The sequence below is a fragment of the Ursus americanus genome, chromosome 23 (genome assembly GCF_024610735.1).
Source record: "Ursus americanus isolate L20-20 chromosome 23, mUrsAme1.1.p, whole genome shotgun sequence".
NCBI lineage: Eukaryota > Metazoa > Chordata > Mammalia > Carnivora > Ursidae > Ursus > Ursus americanus.
In genome coordinates, this window is record NC_142149.1 from 34,950,532 (window position 1) to 34,965,272 (window position 14,741).

Here is a 14,741-nt window from a genome sequence, read left to right on the forward strand (position 1 = left end):
TACCATTTTGTGTCTCGTGTTTTGGGGAGCTGACCACAAAGCATTGAGAGGGTCGGGGTCCGGAGGATCGCTTTGTTTGGGGTCGTTGGTATGTGTCTAGCAGGGATTGGCAAGATACCTCTTTCAGGCGCTATTAGGAAGAGAGCCGAAGCTCCGTGAAGGCAGGGAAGTGCTGAGCACAGCGGAGGGAAGAGCCGCGCTCGGCCCACTTTGACCTAGCGAGGCTGCACCCGGAGTGTCAGGATGGGCTTGGAGGGCGGAGGGCCTGACCGTCGGGATGCCCGGGCTTCATCACAGCAGGAAGGAACGGTTGGTTTTCACCTAGCAGAGGGCAGATTTATTTAGGGAACGACCTCACATCATGGAAAGGCCACCGCAGGGAAGGGCAGCGTGCTGCGTTCCTCTGGGCTCTGGAGGGCCAGCCGGGGGCCCGGGGGCGGCACAGACCGGCGAGCGGGGTGCCACGAGCGGAGGAGCCCCTGCTGTCGTCGCGGCCTCGCAGTCTGCCACACAGCCTGACGCCGTGCACACAGGCGGTCTGACGGGTGTTGGGCATGGATCGTACGTTTGCGTTCCATTTTGAGGTGGGGACCACATCTGATCGTGTTTCCAAGCTTCCGCAGCTCTAGTAAGCACCTGGCTTTCAGAACACTAACGCGGAACGGGGCAGGCATCAGGAACGTGGCTGGGGACTCTGCAGAGCACCGCTGTTACCCGCGACCCCGCGGGTCGGGGCGCATTTCTGTTCCACCTCTTCCTACACTGACCCCTGCGGATTCAGATCCGGTCGGGATTCCGCTGGTCGGAAGGAACCCTGCGTCTCTCTTCGCTTTGTGTGCGTCCTCATCTTTTTCTTCTTTGGTGGCAACGTAGGGGCTGGAGTGAAGCAGGCAGATGCTGCGTGCTTGTGTGGGGGCCGCGGGGTGCGCGGGGTGCTCAGGGAGAGGGAGTCGGTGCAAGGAAGGAAGGGCCACGGCGTGCTCGGGGTTGTGTCAGGTGTCTTTGGGAAGAGCCCCCCCACACACCATGAAGCAACAAATGAACAATTTCGAATTAATCAAGGGCAAATTATGTGTATAATTTTAATCAGGAAAGCACAGTACTGTCTCCGCTGGCACATTTGGGGGACTGGCTCAGAACTGTGCCGAACACTTGCTCGGAGAAGGCCGTGTGCTTGGGGGGCCATGCCGGGTTCTCCAGGGAGCAGCGGCTGTGCTGCTTGCTTCCCACTCTGTGACCGCCCCTGGCCGCAGGGACATGTGTGTAGAGCTCAGGGATGTCCCTGAAGCTTTGGGGCGTCCGAGACAAAGTAGGAGGAGGGCGGTGCTCGGGAGCACGGCCAGTGCGGTTCCTCCTGGACCCCGACGCTGCAGGCCGCTGACCTAGTGAACTGAAAGCCCCACACACGTCCTGTATGGTGTGATGGGCCCCTTTGTACCGACTGCCCCAGCAACACCGTGAAAGACACGGGTTTATGTTGCGGTCAGTGGGAAGTGCACGTGGAGAACCGAAAGGAACACATTGGGGTGCAAATACGCAGGTGCACCCCAGTCTTCTTACACACGCCTCCTGCTCCCGCCTCATGGCGGGCTGCTTCAGACCTCGCCCACCGCCCAAGTGATTGTACCCCACAGATCCCTCGACTGCGGTACTTTGAGTCTCTCCAGAAGAATCATGTCATAAATAAGCCGAATCCTAACACACACACACACACACACACACACACACACACACACACATTCTGTCTTTATGGAAAATGGCTGCTAATCCATGATCATTTTTTTTCCAGAAACAGGTTTTATGATAATATAGTAAAAATATTAAATTAGAAAATGCCTCACTAAGGGTTATAAAACCTTACTACACTAGAGATAGGTAATTATCCCCTCTACAGCCTAAATGACAGTTTAAAAGAAATAAAAATGTTAGTGCTCATTACTTGCTTTTGTAGGTTGCAATAAAGGGTAAGTTAAATTTTAATTCAAGGAAGGGCCCCTGCTATCGACCTTCTACCTTAGGTCCAAGTCTTGTTAATTACTCTGTAGGTTATTCTCCTGCATGATACGAACATTAATACATTTTCCACAGTGGACATTCCCACTGGCCATTGAGGCCGGGAGGGTGGGGGAAGGGTAACAGGGGGGAACGTGTTTCAGCTCAGTGATTCAAATCTTGATTCTTGAAGTGATAGGGAGCAGGAATTATGTTTTTTTTTTTTTTTAACCAAGTTCATTATGCATAGCCTTAAGGGGACCTCAAGTATTAAACTATACACTTACCCTAGAGAATCAGACGGAGACAAGGTTAACCTGAAGGATTGATAGTTGAGCTTCTCTGCATGGCTAAATCCCGGTTCGGAAAGATGCTGCAGGGGAAAATGTTCTGTGCGGCAGAAGGCAGTCTGACCCCCTGTCCCATGGTGCCTTTTTATTACCCAGTTTTATTTTTAGTTTTGTTTTCCTTGGGATGGGGAAAGGGATATGGACAGGTTCCTTTTTTTTGAAGATGCCTTTGCCTTCCCCTCAGCACTGGCGCCACGTCGTGTGCGTGTGTGCATGTGGGGGAGACGCAGTGCTCCCCGGCCCTGAGTCTTCACGCTGGGGTGTGCAGAGACTCCCCAAGGGGAAAGGACATACACATTTTTGGAGAATAGATTTCCAGATGTGTGTTCTTTCCCCGAGTGGGGCAGCTGGAGAATGCACCTGGGCCAGGGCCTCTGGTCTCGCCTGTCACAGTTGTCCCCCCACCTGCTGCGCAGCCCACCGAGCCCCTCCTCTCTCTGACGTGGAGGGTTCCCGCTCCTGGGCGCTGAGCAGGAGCGGGCCTCACGGCACGGATGCGGGGATTGGGAATGGAGGGCCCCAGCACTGGGGAACAAGGCCCTGTGGCTCGGAGGGGTCCAGGGCTCTATTTCCTACAGAGCTGCAGGACAACCTAATTGAGCTGTCAGCTGGCACATCATTAAAATCAGTTTTTGGTGGTAAATCACTGTGCGGTTTTGGGGGGTATGTAATTCAGAAGGAATCAAAAGGATTGGGGGACATTGCTGTAACAAAACTCCCCTGTCCCCGTCTGCTTGTTCACATGACGAGGTGTCTCTGCACTTGTGTTTGCAAAATCCGACAGACAGGAATGGCCTGGATGCTGAGCACTCTTTCATTCTGGCGATAAATACTGCTCACCACGGGTACGCGACAGGCCTCGTCCGTAGCATGAAGACATGCGGTTCCAGTAACGTTTTACACAGTTACGTGTATTAAATTTTCACCAAAATTATAATACGGTTTATTTTACTATTGTATATGTCGATTGTATTCTAATAATAATAATTGTGTAATAATACCACAATCCAGAAGTACTTTTTTAATTACTTAGAGCCTTATGGTGTCAAGAGATGAAAATATTTTCATTTCAACCGCTGAAATTTCAAAAAGTGTTTCAATTTACATACTTATTTTTTGTGGCCAAGAAGTATAATCGGGTGATCAATAAAAGACTTTCAAGCATAAAAGAATTAGGACAAAAATCTGTAGGGAAAAATCAAATGGAAATACAAGTTTAAAAAGGAGAGAAAGCTATAAAATTTCCAAGGTAAAGAGTATGTTTATGTGTTATTTAAATGAATGATGATGGGTATCAAGTCAGTATGGCACGTACATTCCATTGGGTGCTTTACAGAAGAAATGTACAAGTTTTATTCCAAAAGTTAGTATTCACAAGATCCTGGTAATTATGTCCTTTGTGACTATTAAATTTAGTGAGAAAAATTCCTGTTTGTGAGGGGGCTACGTGATTTTGTAGAACTGTTGCAGGAGGTGGGCAGGCAGACTCCGGCCCGGCCCCCACACCGCGGGGCCGCCTTGGCCCCCCGCCCGCCGCGTGGGCCACCGCAAGGAGCCTCTGCGGGGAACGGCGCGCTGGGGCCGCACTGAGCAGAGCCGTTGGCGCCGGGGGGCTTCGTCCTGGTGGTGCCCCGCTGGGGCTGAGAAACAGCAGAGGGGGGAACGGGAAAGTCCGTTCCAGGCCGTCGCCCTGTTTTTGGTCAGCGACGGTGAGACTGGAATGGGGGGGGCAGGGGGGTTGAGATGCTGTGACGGTAGAGCCGGTCACTGAGGAGGGCCCGGGGCTGCAGTGACATCGGAGGTTTTAGATCGGAACCATCCCTTGCTCTTCGTGTGTGTGTGTCTCTCTCTCTCAAACTGTTGTAAGACCCCAGACCCCTCTGCCTTCCAAGTTGCTTTGCCACGAACAGCTGCATATGTTTGTCAGCTTTGTCCACCTGCGTGTGAAATGATGTTCTATCAAAACACGGGTTTCAGCATTTCACTCGTGCTCCCGACACGCGAACCCCGCTGCGGCCGGTCACCGGCGTGGGCGGGCTCCCGATGTCGCCGCGCCGAGCGGAGGCACTCGCCGTAATGACGGGGTCCGGGCAGCCGAGCAGGTCCTCTCGTCGGCCCGCGCAGCCTTAAAGCCATACTGTCCTTTTGTCCTGGTCGCCATCCCCTCCGTGCCGTGTCGTTTTGTGCGGGGAAGTGACCAGAGAGACTTGTACTTGTGGGCAAATAGGCCACCGCGAGATCCTGGGAGGCCTGCTCCGGCCGCTGTCCTCCGGGTGATGGAGCTGGTGATCTGGAAGCCACCGCCTCTGCAAGTGGGGCTTCGTGCCTCCCGTTTGCGTGCGGTCAGCAGCGCCCTCCACGCAGCCTGTGCCCGTGGGCTGGCCGGGGCGGGCGGGCAGGTGCCCGGCAGAGGAAGGACGGAGGGAGCGGAGCTGCGGGTGAGGCTGCGGCCCCTGTCTCCAGGCCTCGGAGCTGGTCGGTAGTTCAGTGCGGCTGCTGGCCTGTTCTTAGGCACAATCCCCGCGTAGTACTAGAGACCCCCGTTTCCTCGCCTGCGCCCCTCTGCCTGCCCTCTGCTCCCCAGCACGATAGGGTCAGGCTGCATTCCGGGCCACTGCGGCTTCTTCTTGAGGATTTTCCCTTTTTTAGAAGTTTTCATAGGCTACCTTTATTGCCGGACTTTCTAATGATAGTACGCTGTTCCTGGCCACCACCAGAGCAGAATGACTTCGGACACAGACTCGTACGCTTTTGTGTTGAAGTCTTGTTACACCGAAATAGCTGTTTGAAGGGTGTGCTTTGGTGTTTTGTGCTGTTTGGAAAGTCAGATTTGTGGAAGTTGGCTCTCAGGTAACGAGGACACTTTTAAAAGCCATTTTCTTAGCCAGGATGGCAGGCTATCTTTAAGGGTTAGATCTTGAAGGTGTAAAACAGAGCAGACACAGCTTTCTTGTGGGGTCGTTCCCTGGCTGGCACGTGACTGTGGGCGCCCGGCCTCCCTCCGTGAGCGTTAGTGGCCCGACCTTCACGCAGAAGCAGCTGCGGGGCCCCCGCCTCTGCCGGCCGTGTTTCCTCCGTGGCTCAGCACCCGCCTCACATCTCCGCAGGGAGAACCTGTGCCCTGTGCACAGGGAACGTGTTCGGGAGCTCCAGTGACGAGGGCAGGAGAGAGTCCTACCTCACCCCTTTTCAGATTTCCGGGCCTTGACAGAGGACTTTGGCCTGGCGGTGGTGTGTGTCGCATTTGACGGCAGAAACAGAGGTTGGAAGGGATACTTTATTTTCAGGGACCCAAGACCCTGGCATACTATCCTTTTCTAAATTTCGAAGCCCAGCTCTAGAAATAAATTAGCCGATCGAATTATTTATTAGATTGAAAATAGATAAAAGGGGCCACGGGAGTGGGGAAGAACCTTGGTTCTACCACCAAACGGCTGCACATGTGATAGTAATTGGAATCTTGTTGCCAGGTCATTTTCATTGTTTTTCAAGGACTGCCAAGTCTAAGAAAATGTATGAAAACTAAATCATATCCCCCTACATCCCATGTCTGATTGAATCCTCCTCGTCGTGTGGCGGTCTCATACATCCTATTAAAATATTCAATCTTGTTTTCTTACTTGAAGAGCCTGTCTGTAAAGGGCAAACTTATAGAAAACTCATTCCCTGGAGACAGGTATCCAGCCACACCGGACTATTGACATATTTTACTATTTGATTGGCTGCTTCTAGGTTCTTCCTTCCTTTGTATTTGTGAGTAAGGGCTCTGGGATGCATTTTTAATTACACGACTGTGTTGGCCGTTGAAGAAACCAGTGGGGGCATTTCCCAGCTTCTCGGTTCTTGTTGAACCTTGAAAACGGAACCAGTGTGTTTACCAATTTGTTTTGTTCGTCTTCCAGGACCGAGTTGTATCGATCTCTTTTTGGGCAGCTCCGCCCTCCTGACGAAGGCCAGAGGGACTGACCACACCCGCCGCTCTTGCTGCAGGCCCGAGGCGGGGCCTCCGGACACACGGACATGTGGACATGGGGACATACCGCCTTGGCCAGCCCCAGATGCAGGAAGCCATCGGTCCAAGGCTTTGGGCTAGTTGGGAAGTCCTGGGAAGGTGCGGGGTTCAGAGCATGTGCCTAGTAAGTCCCAGGAAGCCTGGAGTTAAGCATGCCTGCCCCCCACACTTCAGTCTGCCGGGGACCCACACCCCACGCTCGTTCCCCGTCACAAATAAACCATGTTGTTATGGCCACTGCCGTGCGCGTGGTGTCTTAAGCAGCACGGAGTAAGTCGGCTTTAGAGCTCTGGTCGGGGGACAGGTTCGTGGGAAGGGTTTTCACTTCTTTCTAGTCACATGGCCTCCTCCCACGATATAAAGTTCACAGAAGCCAGGATGCTGCTTATGGGTGCATCACGTTTGGTGATGGATCGTGGCTCCGAGGAGGAGGGGGTCCCCGGAAACCTATCAACTGTGCCCGGGAGACTTTGTAACTGGGAGGCATTTGCCTGTTTGTGGCAAATACAGATCCCTGACTTCTTTCTCCTTTCCTCTTTTTCCCCCTATAGATTCTTCCAGAGTCCTTTTCCATTCTGACCATTCTTAAATCACTTTATTGAGATGAGCTCTGGTGTAAATCTAGCAAGAGGAAATGATTCACTTGTTTTTCATCCAAAGGTCAAAAGCTGGAAATTAAATCCCCATAAGGGGGATTTATTGGCCTGCTGTGGTCAATATGCAATGAAGATTATCTTGCATAAGTAATGTGTGCGTCCCAGCGCTCACGACTGACCACCCCCAGCTCCTTTGGCCACATCTTTACGTAGAGCTGCGGAATTCGAGAAGAAGCGTGCATTCAGTTGCAGTGCGTAACTAGCCACTGTTGTTAACGTCAGGTTCCGATACTGTTCCAAAAAGTCAGAACCAAGTGACAGATTTCGGTGCCCGGGAATCCCACATATCGCACGGCCTCGGTGTCTGGGGACCGCGCATCGTGCCTGGAGGCTGGGCTCCAGATGAAGTGAGTCGTGTGTGTAATCTGCTTCCCAGTGTAGGGTGAACATCAGAGTGGCTGCTGAGCTCGGGATGGGGCAGACGGGGGAGGGGGGTTCCATCTCACATTAATTGGACCTTGGTACGTGGTGATTTGTTTCTCTTGTCTCAGTAGTTCCCTCTTGGGCTTGACTGTCAGGGAAATGTTTAATTTTCAGTGTGTCTCCAGTTACCCAAAAGATCAATCAACAGGAATAGAGTTACCTCACATTTACTCCCTTCAAAATTATCACTTTTTAAAATAGAGAACTTCCAATCCTGTCCACCTAGCCTGAGGAGTCCGAATCACGCACATTAGAACAGCAATAAGTAACCTCCTAGTACTGAACTTCCGGTGAGCCTGACGCTGACCTCCGTTTCCTAAAGAGATCGAATCTTTGTCACGGTCACCCTTGACCTGATGAAGAAAAAGATTTAAACAGGTACTTGAAGATATTTGGAGTCCGACGTGTTTAATTAAAATGAATTAAAATCAGGAGAGATGAGAAAGGACAGAATTTTCAGTAAAGAGAAGCTTGCATTTTAAAATTCAGAAGACCACCCTCCTTCCAGCCAAGAATAAATTGGAAACTATTTTAATTGACACGGATACTGCAATTCAACTGTTATTAGAAAGACAGATTAGTTGATTGATTTGCATTTTAATAAAACTAATACTTTACATTTTGGTAGCTAATGCTGATTTTCAAATGAGGTGAGAACTGTTATCATGAGTTTCAATCCAGGGCCCTTTTTCAGTGTTGACTGAAGCATTCCTCCCTTTGTGTGGAGTTTGCTTATTTTCTTTTTGCCCAGCTGACTACACGCACGACACCCATAAGCCACAGACCTTGGAGAGCTCACCGGGACGGCGAGGCGAGGCGGTGAGCTGCTCCCAGCGGGGCTCCTCCGATTGCACCCCGGACGGGGCTGGGAGAAGGTGGTGGGCCCCTCCCCTCGGGGCTGCTTTCTTGCCTTAGATTATTGTACACTAACAACTAATGACAGAAAAGTAGAAGGGACAATAAGACTTAAGTCTCGGCCGAACTCCTACCTCCCCCAGAAACAGCCACCTCCCGTTATCCACAGTTCAGGACTCCAGAGCTGTCCTTCCTGTACGGGCGCCTCGACGTGGCGTGGCCTGTCTGTTCTCCCCGTCTGTTCTCCCCAGGGCAGCTGCCGGGGGGAAGACTTGGTGTTTACTTCAGCCTGTTTGACATTTTCTACTCACTCTTTTAAAAAAAAACAAAATATGCGTGCGGCCACACCTCCCCCTCCACATAACACATACATCCCCACTGGGAACCACTGGCGCATACATAGTGTCCTGCATTCGAATATTAATAGTACAGTAAAAGAGGGGCATGCTGCTCTCTGTCTCAGGATTGCAAGTGTGAGCCCCATGTTGGGTGTAGAGATTACTTAAAATCTTTAAGGGCACCTGGGTGGCTCAGTTGGTTAAGCGTCTGATTCTGGATTTCGGCTCAGGTCATGATCTCAGGGCCCTGGGATCCAGCCCCATGTCAGGCTCCGAGCTTAGCAGGGGGTCTGCTTGAGATTCTCCCTCTCCCTCTGCCCTCCTCCCACTTGCGTTCTCTCGCTCTCTAAAATAAATAAATCTTGAAAAAAATAAAATCTTAAAAAAAGAGGTACAGTAAGGGATTATTTCCGTGTTTTTACAGGTACCTTTTAAGTCATTTAATTGCTAATTAATAATTCCACTTGGGGCCTGTATCTTCAGCACTTAGCCCTGCAGTTAAACATTTAATTGTTAACAATTATTTGCCATTACGAATAATGTTACTGTCCAATATTTGTACATGAAACTCGTTTATTGTCTTTTGAAATAATTTTTTTTTAGGGGCACCTGGGTGGCTCAGTAGGTTAAGCGTCTGCCTTCGGCTCAGGTCATGATCTCAGGGTCCTGGGATTGAGCCCAGCATTGGACTCCCTGCTCATCGGGGAGTCTGCTGCTCCCTCTCCCTCTGCCCCTCCCCCACTTGCGTGCATGCTCTCGGTCTCCCACTCAAATAAATAAAATCTTAAAAAAAAAATTTTTTTTTTTGGCATATATTTTTAGGAGTAAAGTGAACCAAGGGAAAGAAAGTCAAACTATTTGGAAGGCTCTTGGTTCGTATTATGGAGGCTGATTTTAGCGCCCTGTTCACTGCTCACTCGCCCTCGGCCGCCGCTCTGCAGCAAAGGGTGTGGAGAGGCAGAGAGGAGACTGGCCCAGGAGCCTGATCCTGGGGTTTATTTCTTGCCCCCCAGGGAACCCTGCAAATCAGCATCCTCCTCTGGGAGGATTAAAGAGCTGCCGCCTATAATGTGTTTGGAGATGCTCCCATGAAGGATGGCGGAGAAATAGAAAGCGACACCATCATCTCCCTCCTTGGCCCCCATATCTTTTTTCTGGCTGCTAGGTCGGGTATAATTTGCTCTCCACTCTCCCCTCCAGCTTTCAGGCTCGTGCTGCTTTCGGGGTCTTCATCCTGGGGATCCCGCAGGTGGGTTTCCCTCGCCTCGCATGGCTGTGCGCTCCTCCCCGCTGCTCTGTGTGGTCCTTGGCGGGTCGCCGTTCTCTCCAGGGGTCGCCATCCAGGAGCATCATTCGGAAACCCTGAGAACCAGCAGAGCACTGGGGCAAGAGCAGTGGGGCAAGCCCGCCCCGAGCAGTCCAGCACCGCGCTCTGTGTCTCCAGCTAAGAAACACCGTTTCATTTTAGAGGTTGGCTTTCCCGGTCCCCCTGTACTTTGCTACGAGCTCTCCAAGATCGCCGCCTCTTCACCTCTTCACGTTTCCTCTGGAGGGAGCTGAGTTCGAGGCACAGAATGAATCCAAATGCGACATTCGTCATCAACCTTGGAACCGCTCCCCAGGGACATAGCAGACACTGTGACCGTGGGATGTGGTGATGCCAAGATACAAGTCTCCCCGGGCCAGACTCACGAATGAGGCAGCCACCTGTCTCAGCAAAACTTCGCAGACAAGCCAAGGTAAAGGTCAGGAGGCCCGCGGCCACGGGTGCCCCAGCGCAGGGGTGTCACGGGGGGGCTGCACGCCGCCCCGCCTCTGCGGCCCTGCGTCCCCGCGTCCCCGTGCTTAATAAAGACAGATCCAAGCAGCGAGCCTCAGCCCAAGCAGAGGAACCTTGTTTTCTACATCTGAGTCTGTGTTTTCACTTTTTTTTTTTTTTTAAAGATTTTATTTATTTATTCGACAGAGACAGAGACAGCCAGCGAGAGAGGGAACACAAGCAGGGGGAGTGGGAGAGGAAGAAGCAGGCTCATAGCAGAGGAGCCTGATGTGGGGCTCGATCCCATAACGCCGGGATCACACCCTGAGCCGAAGGCAGACGCTTAACCGCTGTGCCACCCAGGCGCCCCTGTGTTTTCACTTCTTAAATTTAGGCGTGTGCATGGGTGGTGGGGCACTTGTGCGAGGAATTACATCACACTTGCCTTCGTCATTTTTTAAAGCTCATGTACCTCATTTCCTTTCCATCTTTCTTGACTTTCTCCTTCTTCCTAACGTCTCCAAAATAATTGCCAGCAGTTTGGCAAGTTGGTTCACTAATCCCCTCCCAAGCCGCGGGTGCAGGCCGCCCTGCTGCCCCGGTGGGTCCGGGTCGTGCGCAGCCGTGCTGGCCGAGCCCCGCCGTGCCTCGGCTCTGCCTCCCGCCCGCGCCGGGGTCTGCCTCCGGGCCGCTGCCGCAGCGGCGTCTATATTCCTGAGAAGGCTGCTGCTTTTATTTCCCCTGGTTCCGGGTTCTCAGTTCATTTGTCGAGGTCAAGGACACTGAATTCTCGGGAAAGAAAATTTAAAAGAGTGTAAAAACCACCACCACCACCACCCAACCACCACCAATCCCGCATCACTGATAGGGTAGAAGAATGTAAGGTCCCCAACAGGCACGGTGACAGTAACATAAAGGTCCCACCGCCCCCCTTCCCCCCCCCCCACCTTCCTGTCTGTGACTGGAGAGGAAATGAGCTGGGGCCACTCTGGGTGGCAGCCTCCCAACACGGGCTAGGGCTGCCCCCTCCTCCGGGCCTGCCCTTCCCCACCGCAGGGACTGCTGGGTTCATCTAGGGCTGGGGTTACGGGCGCCTGCAGGGACTCGGGGGCACAGCCTAGTCCAGGAATGGGTGTGTGCGGCCTTCCGAGCAAAGCACGGATAGGAACAAAAGGTGGAGCGGGAAGAATCCTGAACTAGAAATGAAACCTGCTAGGGTTTGACCTTGAGGAAGTCGGTTAACCTCTGGGCCTCAGGCTCCTACTTAGTAAGGTGAGGCTCAGTTAACACTTCTAGGCCGCTGTGTGCAAGTAAAGGCAGCTCCGAAGACTTGGTTTAGCGAAGGCTCAAGGATGTTGTTCACGCCCATTTACACATATGTTGTCGACCTCCCGCCGTGAGCCAGGCCGTGGAGGCTTAGGGAAGGGCCGTGGGGGCAGCTGACCCAGTCTCTGGGTGCATGTCTATTCCCCTGCACTGGAGAGTTCTGCGTGCTCCCACTTGGGTCTGATCAAAGCTGCTACATCCTCTGGAACTGCCTCTGTTAATCCCGGCGGGCAGTCCTGGGAGGCCGGGCTCTGAGCCCCCTTCCAGGCTTGGCGCCACTTCCCACGGTTCTGGTTCCCCCGGGTGAGAGCTCGGCCTGGCGGGACGGCACTGCCCTGGGGCTCTGCGGTCCGGCCCGGGGTCCCGCGGCGGACAGCCAGGGGCCAGGTGCGTTGCTAGCGTCCCGCGGCGGACAGCCAGGGGCCAGGTGCGTTGCCAGGCAGGTGCGGCTGATAACGGAGCCCAAAGCAATGAGCCCGCGGCTCTGTGATTTCTGCCCCTCCACAGCCTGGGCAGCTTTGAGCTCCCAGTGTCCCTTCCGCTCTCCCGTGAGGAGTTCTGCGGAGCCCAGGAGAAGCTTCTAGGCCTAGCTGTGTCCCGAACATCTAGACCAGTGTCGTCCAACAGAACTTTCTGGGATGATGGGGTATAATCCCGTCACTCTGTGCTACTGCATACACTCGTCACTAGCCACATGTGGTTTTGGGCGTTTGCAGTGTGGCCAATGGCTTACTCTACCGGATGGCTCAGGTCTGGACAAGTATTTCCCAACTGTTCGCAAGTCACAGCGAACATGGAACACGGAGTCGTAGATCAACAGAGGGGGCAGCAAGCACTACCAGCCGTCCCAGGACAGAGGGGTGCAGTGTCTTCACACGCCAGGTATGTGAGCAGAAGGGCCTGCTTGAGACTTTGGGGTGGCTGGGCTGTGACCTGGGGTACAAAGTCAGGGTGGGGAGGCAGGGGCTTCCTGCCTGGGTACCCGGGGTGGTGGGGGAGGCGCCTGGGAGGCTAGCCCGGCCCCACACCTCCTCCTGAAGGATCCTCGAGACTCCCCGCTGCCTTCAACTTACTCTGCGGCTTGACTCTTGCGTCCTTTAAAGTTGTCGCGCACTGCACTTGGTTTTGAGAGCTAAATGTAAGGCTAACACGGAGCCCTTCAAATGTGATAACTCCCGAGTTCACATTGTTTGAGGAGATAAGCCGCAAGGAGCAGGTGCTTTTGAATTCACTTATCAGCGTTTTAGCAGGCTCCTCGTCCGGCCTCGCCCCCCACCCAGGTGCTGTGATGTTCTCAGAGGACCTCGGCTCTCCAGGCCCCGGGGCCACCGTTTCATGTGCTGACCTTGCTGGTAAGGTCAGGCCTTTGTTCCCGGCGGGGTTGCGCGGCCCAGGTGTGCGTAGTACCGCGGGTGGGAGAGGGGCTCCGGCTGCCGCCTGGGGACTGAGCGCCCCCTCTCCTCCCGTGACGGGTGACTCAAGCCTTTGGAGCCCTGTGGAAGGGGTGCATTTTAGAGTCACATCCTGTTCTTCCTGAAGGAGGGTAAGAGGAACAAAAGGAAGCCCTTGTTCTCCGTTATATAATTAAATGGAGATTTTCCTTCCTGAAGGAGCAAAAAGAGGCCAAGGACAGCCTAATTGAAACCTCAGGATTGCTTCTCCAAGAGTGGCCTGAGCGGGTGGGCCAGGGGAGACTGCCACCTCTGGCTGGCGGGGGCCCACGCCAACGGGCTCCTGGGGCGCCCTGGCTGCCCTCCTCCGGAGGGGACAGTCTGTTTGGCCCGGGAGCCTCCCCTTTGCTTCCTGTTGGGAGAGGCCCAATTGTCGTCCTGGTGGGTCTGCCGCTCCCGCAAACAGCAGCCCACAGCCGGTCACGACAGGGCCCTAGGGCCGTCGCACGTCCGAGCCTCTCTTCAGCCAGACTGGCTCTTCTGAAGTTATTCCTTTCCAAAGAAGTCATGGAAAATAGTGATGTTTTATTAATTGCAGATATGGCTGCTAATTAGAACCCAGGCGTGCGCTCTCTCTACCTGTTTATACACTTGCTCGGGAGCGGAAGGACTTTCTCCTCTCTCCTTCCCTCTCCCCCACCCCCCAGATGAGAATTTCAACTTTAAGACAAACAACTTCATTTACAAGTGTGTCTCTAATTAGCTGCAGAATTAGGAAAGCTGAGTTTTCCCCCATAGATCGGCTAAACCCTCGAGGGAGACTGGTGGAATAGAGAGAATCGCATTTCCAATTATTTTGTTGAATTGCTAATTTAGTTATTGTGCCTGGTGTAATTGTGATGGGTATTGGGTGTGCAATTCAATTTGTTTTAAATATTTGTGGGAAGGCTGATCAGTAATGGAGCTGACCTATTTTGTGGCCCAAATTGAGAAAAAAAGACTAAAACACAACAGCCACAAAGATATAGTTTGTTTCCATTTTTATTTTGATCTCTCTCATCCCTCGTAAGACCATTGATGCAACGAAAGGATTAAATTAAAAGATGGCAGCACTTTGATCTTCTCCCTTTGAAAGCTGAACCGTCCTTGGCAGTTTAACATGCAGATATTTTAGGGTAGCGTTTTAGACGCGTTGCTGGAGTTGAGTACTTTCCACCTCCCCTAATTGCGTTTCTGTGTGTGCCTAGCAGCGGTTTGGGTGTGTGACTTTTGAATAGTGAAGAAAGTCGTGGAGGTAGTGCCTGCAGCGAACAGGGCAATGGGCCGGAGCCCGAGGCAGAGCCCAGAGCCTGCGTGGTCAGGAAGGCGCCTTCCCCCCCAGGGCGGTACCGCTCCAGGGGCTGGTGACCGGGGTCCCCACCCGGGTGGCACTGGCCCAGTGCTCCCCCCACGATGGGCCCAGCTGCTGCGTGTGGGAGCCTGTGCCCTTGTGACAAGGGTTCAGCTCAGCGTGCGGTTCCCGGTTCCCACGCTGCTGGCGGGGGGGCGGGGGGGCGGGGGGCTCCTCACTGGCCAAGCTCGATCTTGCTTCTTCGGAGTCTCCCCACCGCTCACCAGCCTCTGAACCGGAGGGAGCATC

At 53.3% G+C, this 14,741-nt stretch overlaps 1 protein-coding gene across 3 annotated transcripts in view; it reads left to right on the forward strand.

Annotated features, from left to right (window-relative positions):
• AATF (apoptosis antagonizing transcription factor) overlaps window positions 1–14,741 on the forward strand; it is a 133,970-nt gene that overhangs the window by 94,094 nt on the left and 25,135 nt on the right. The window contains exon 12 of one of the 3 annotated variants that reach the window (XM_045773642.2): window positions 6,245–6,591. The exons of the other annotated variants lie outside the window; for them this stretch is intronic. Coding sequence (XP_045629598.1) covers window positions 6,245–6,308 — 64 coding nt within the window. The 3' untranslated portion in view covers window positions 6,309–6,591. Of the gene's footprint in view, window positions 1–6,244; window positions 6,592–14,741 lie in introns of those variants that run through there. 3 annotated transcript variants of the gene reach the window in all.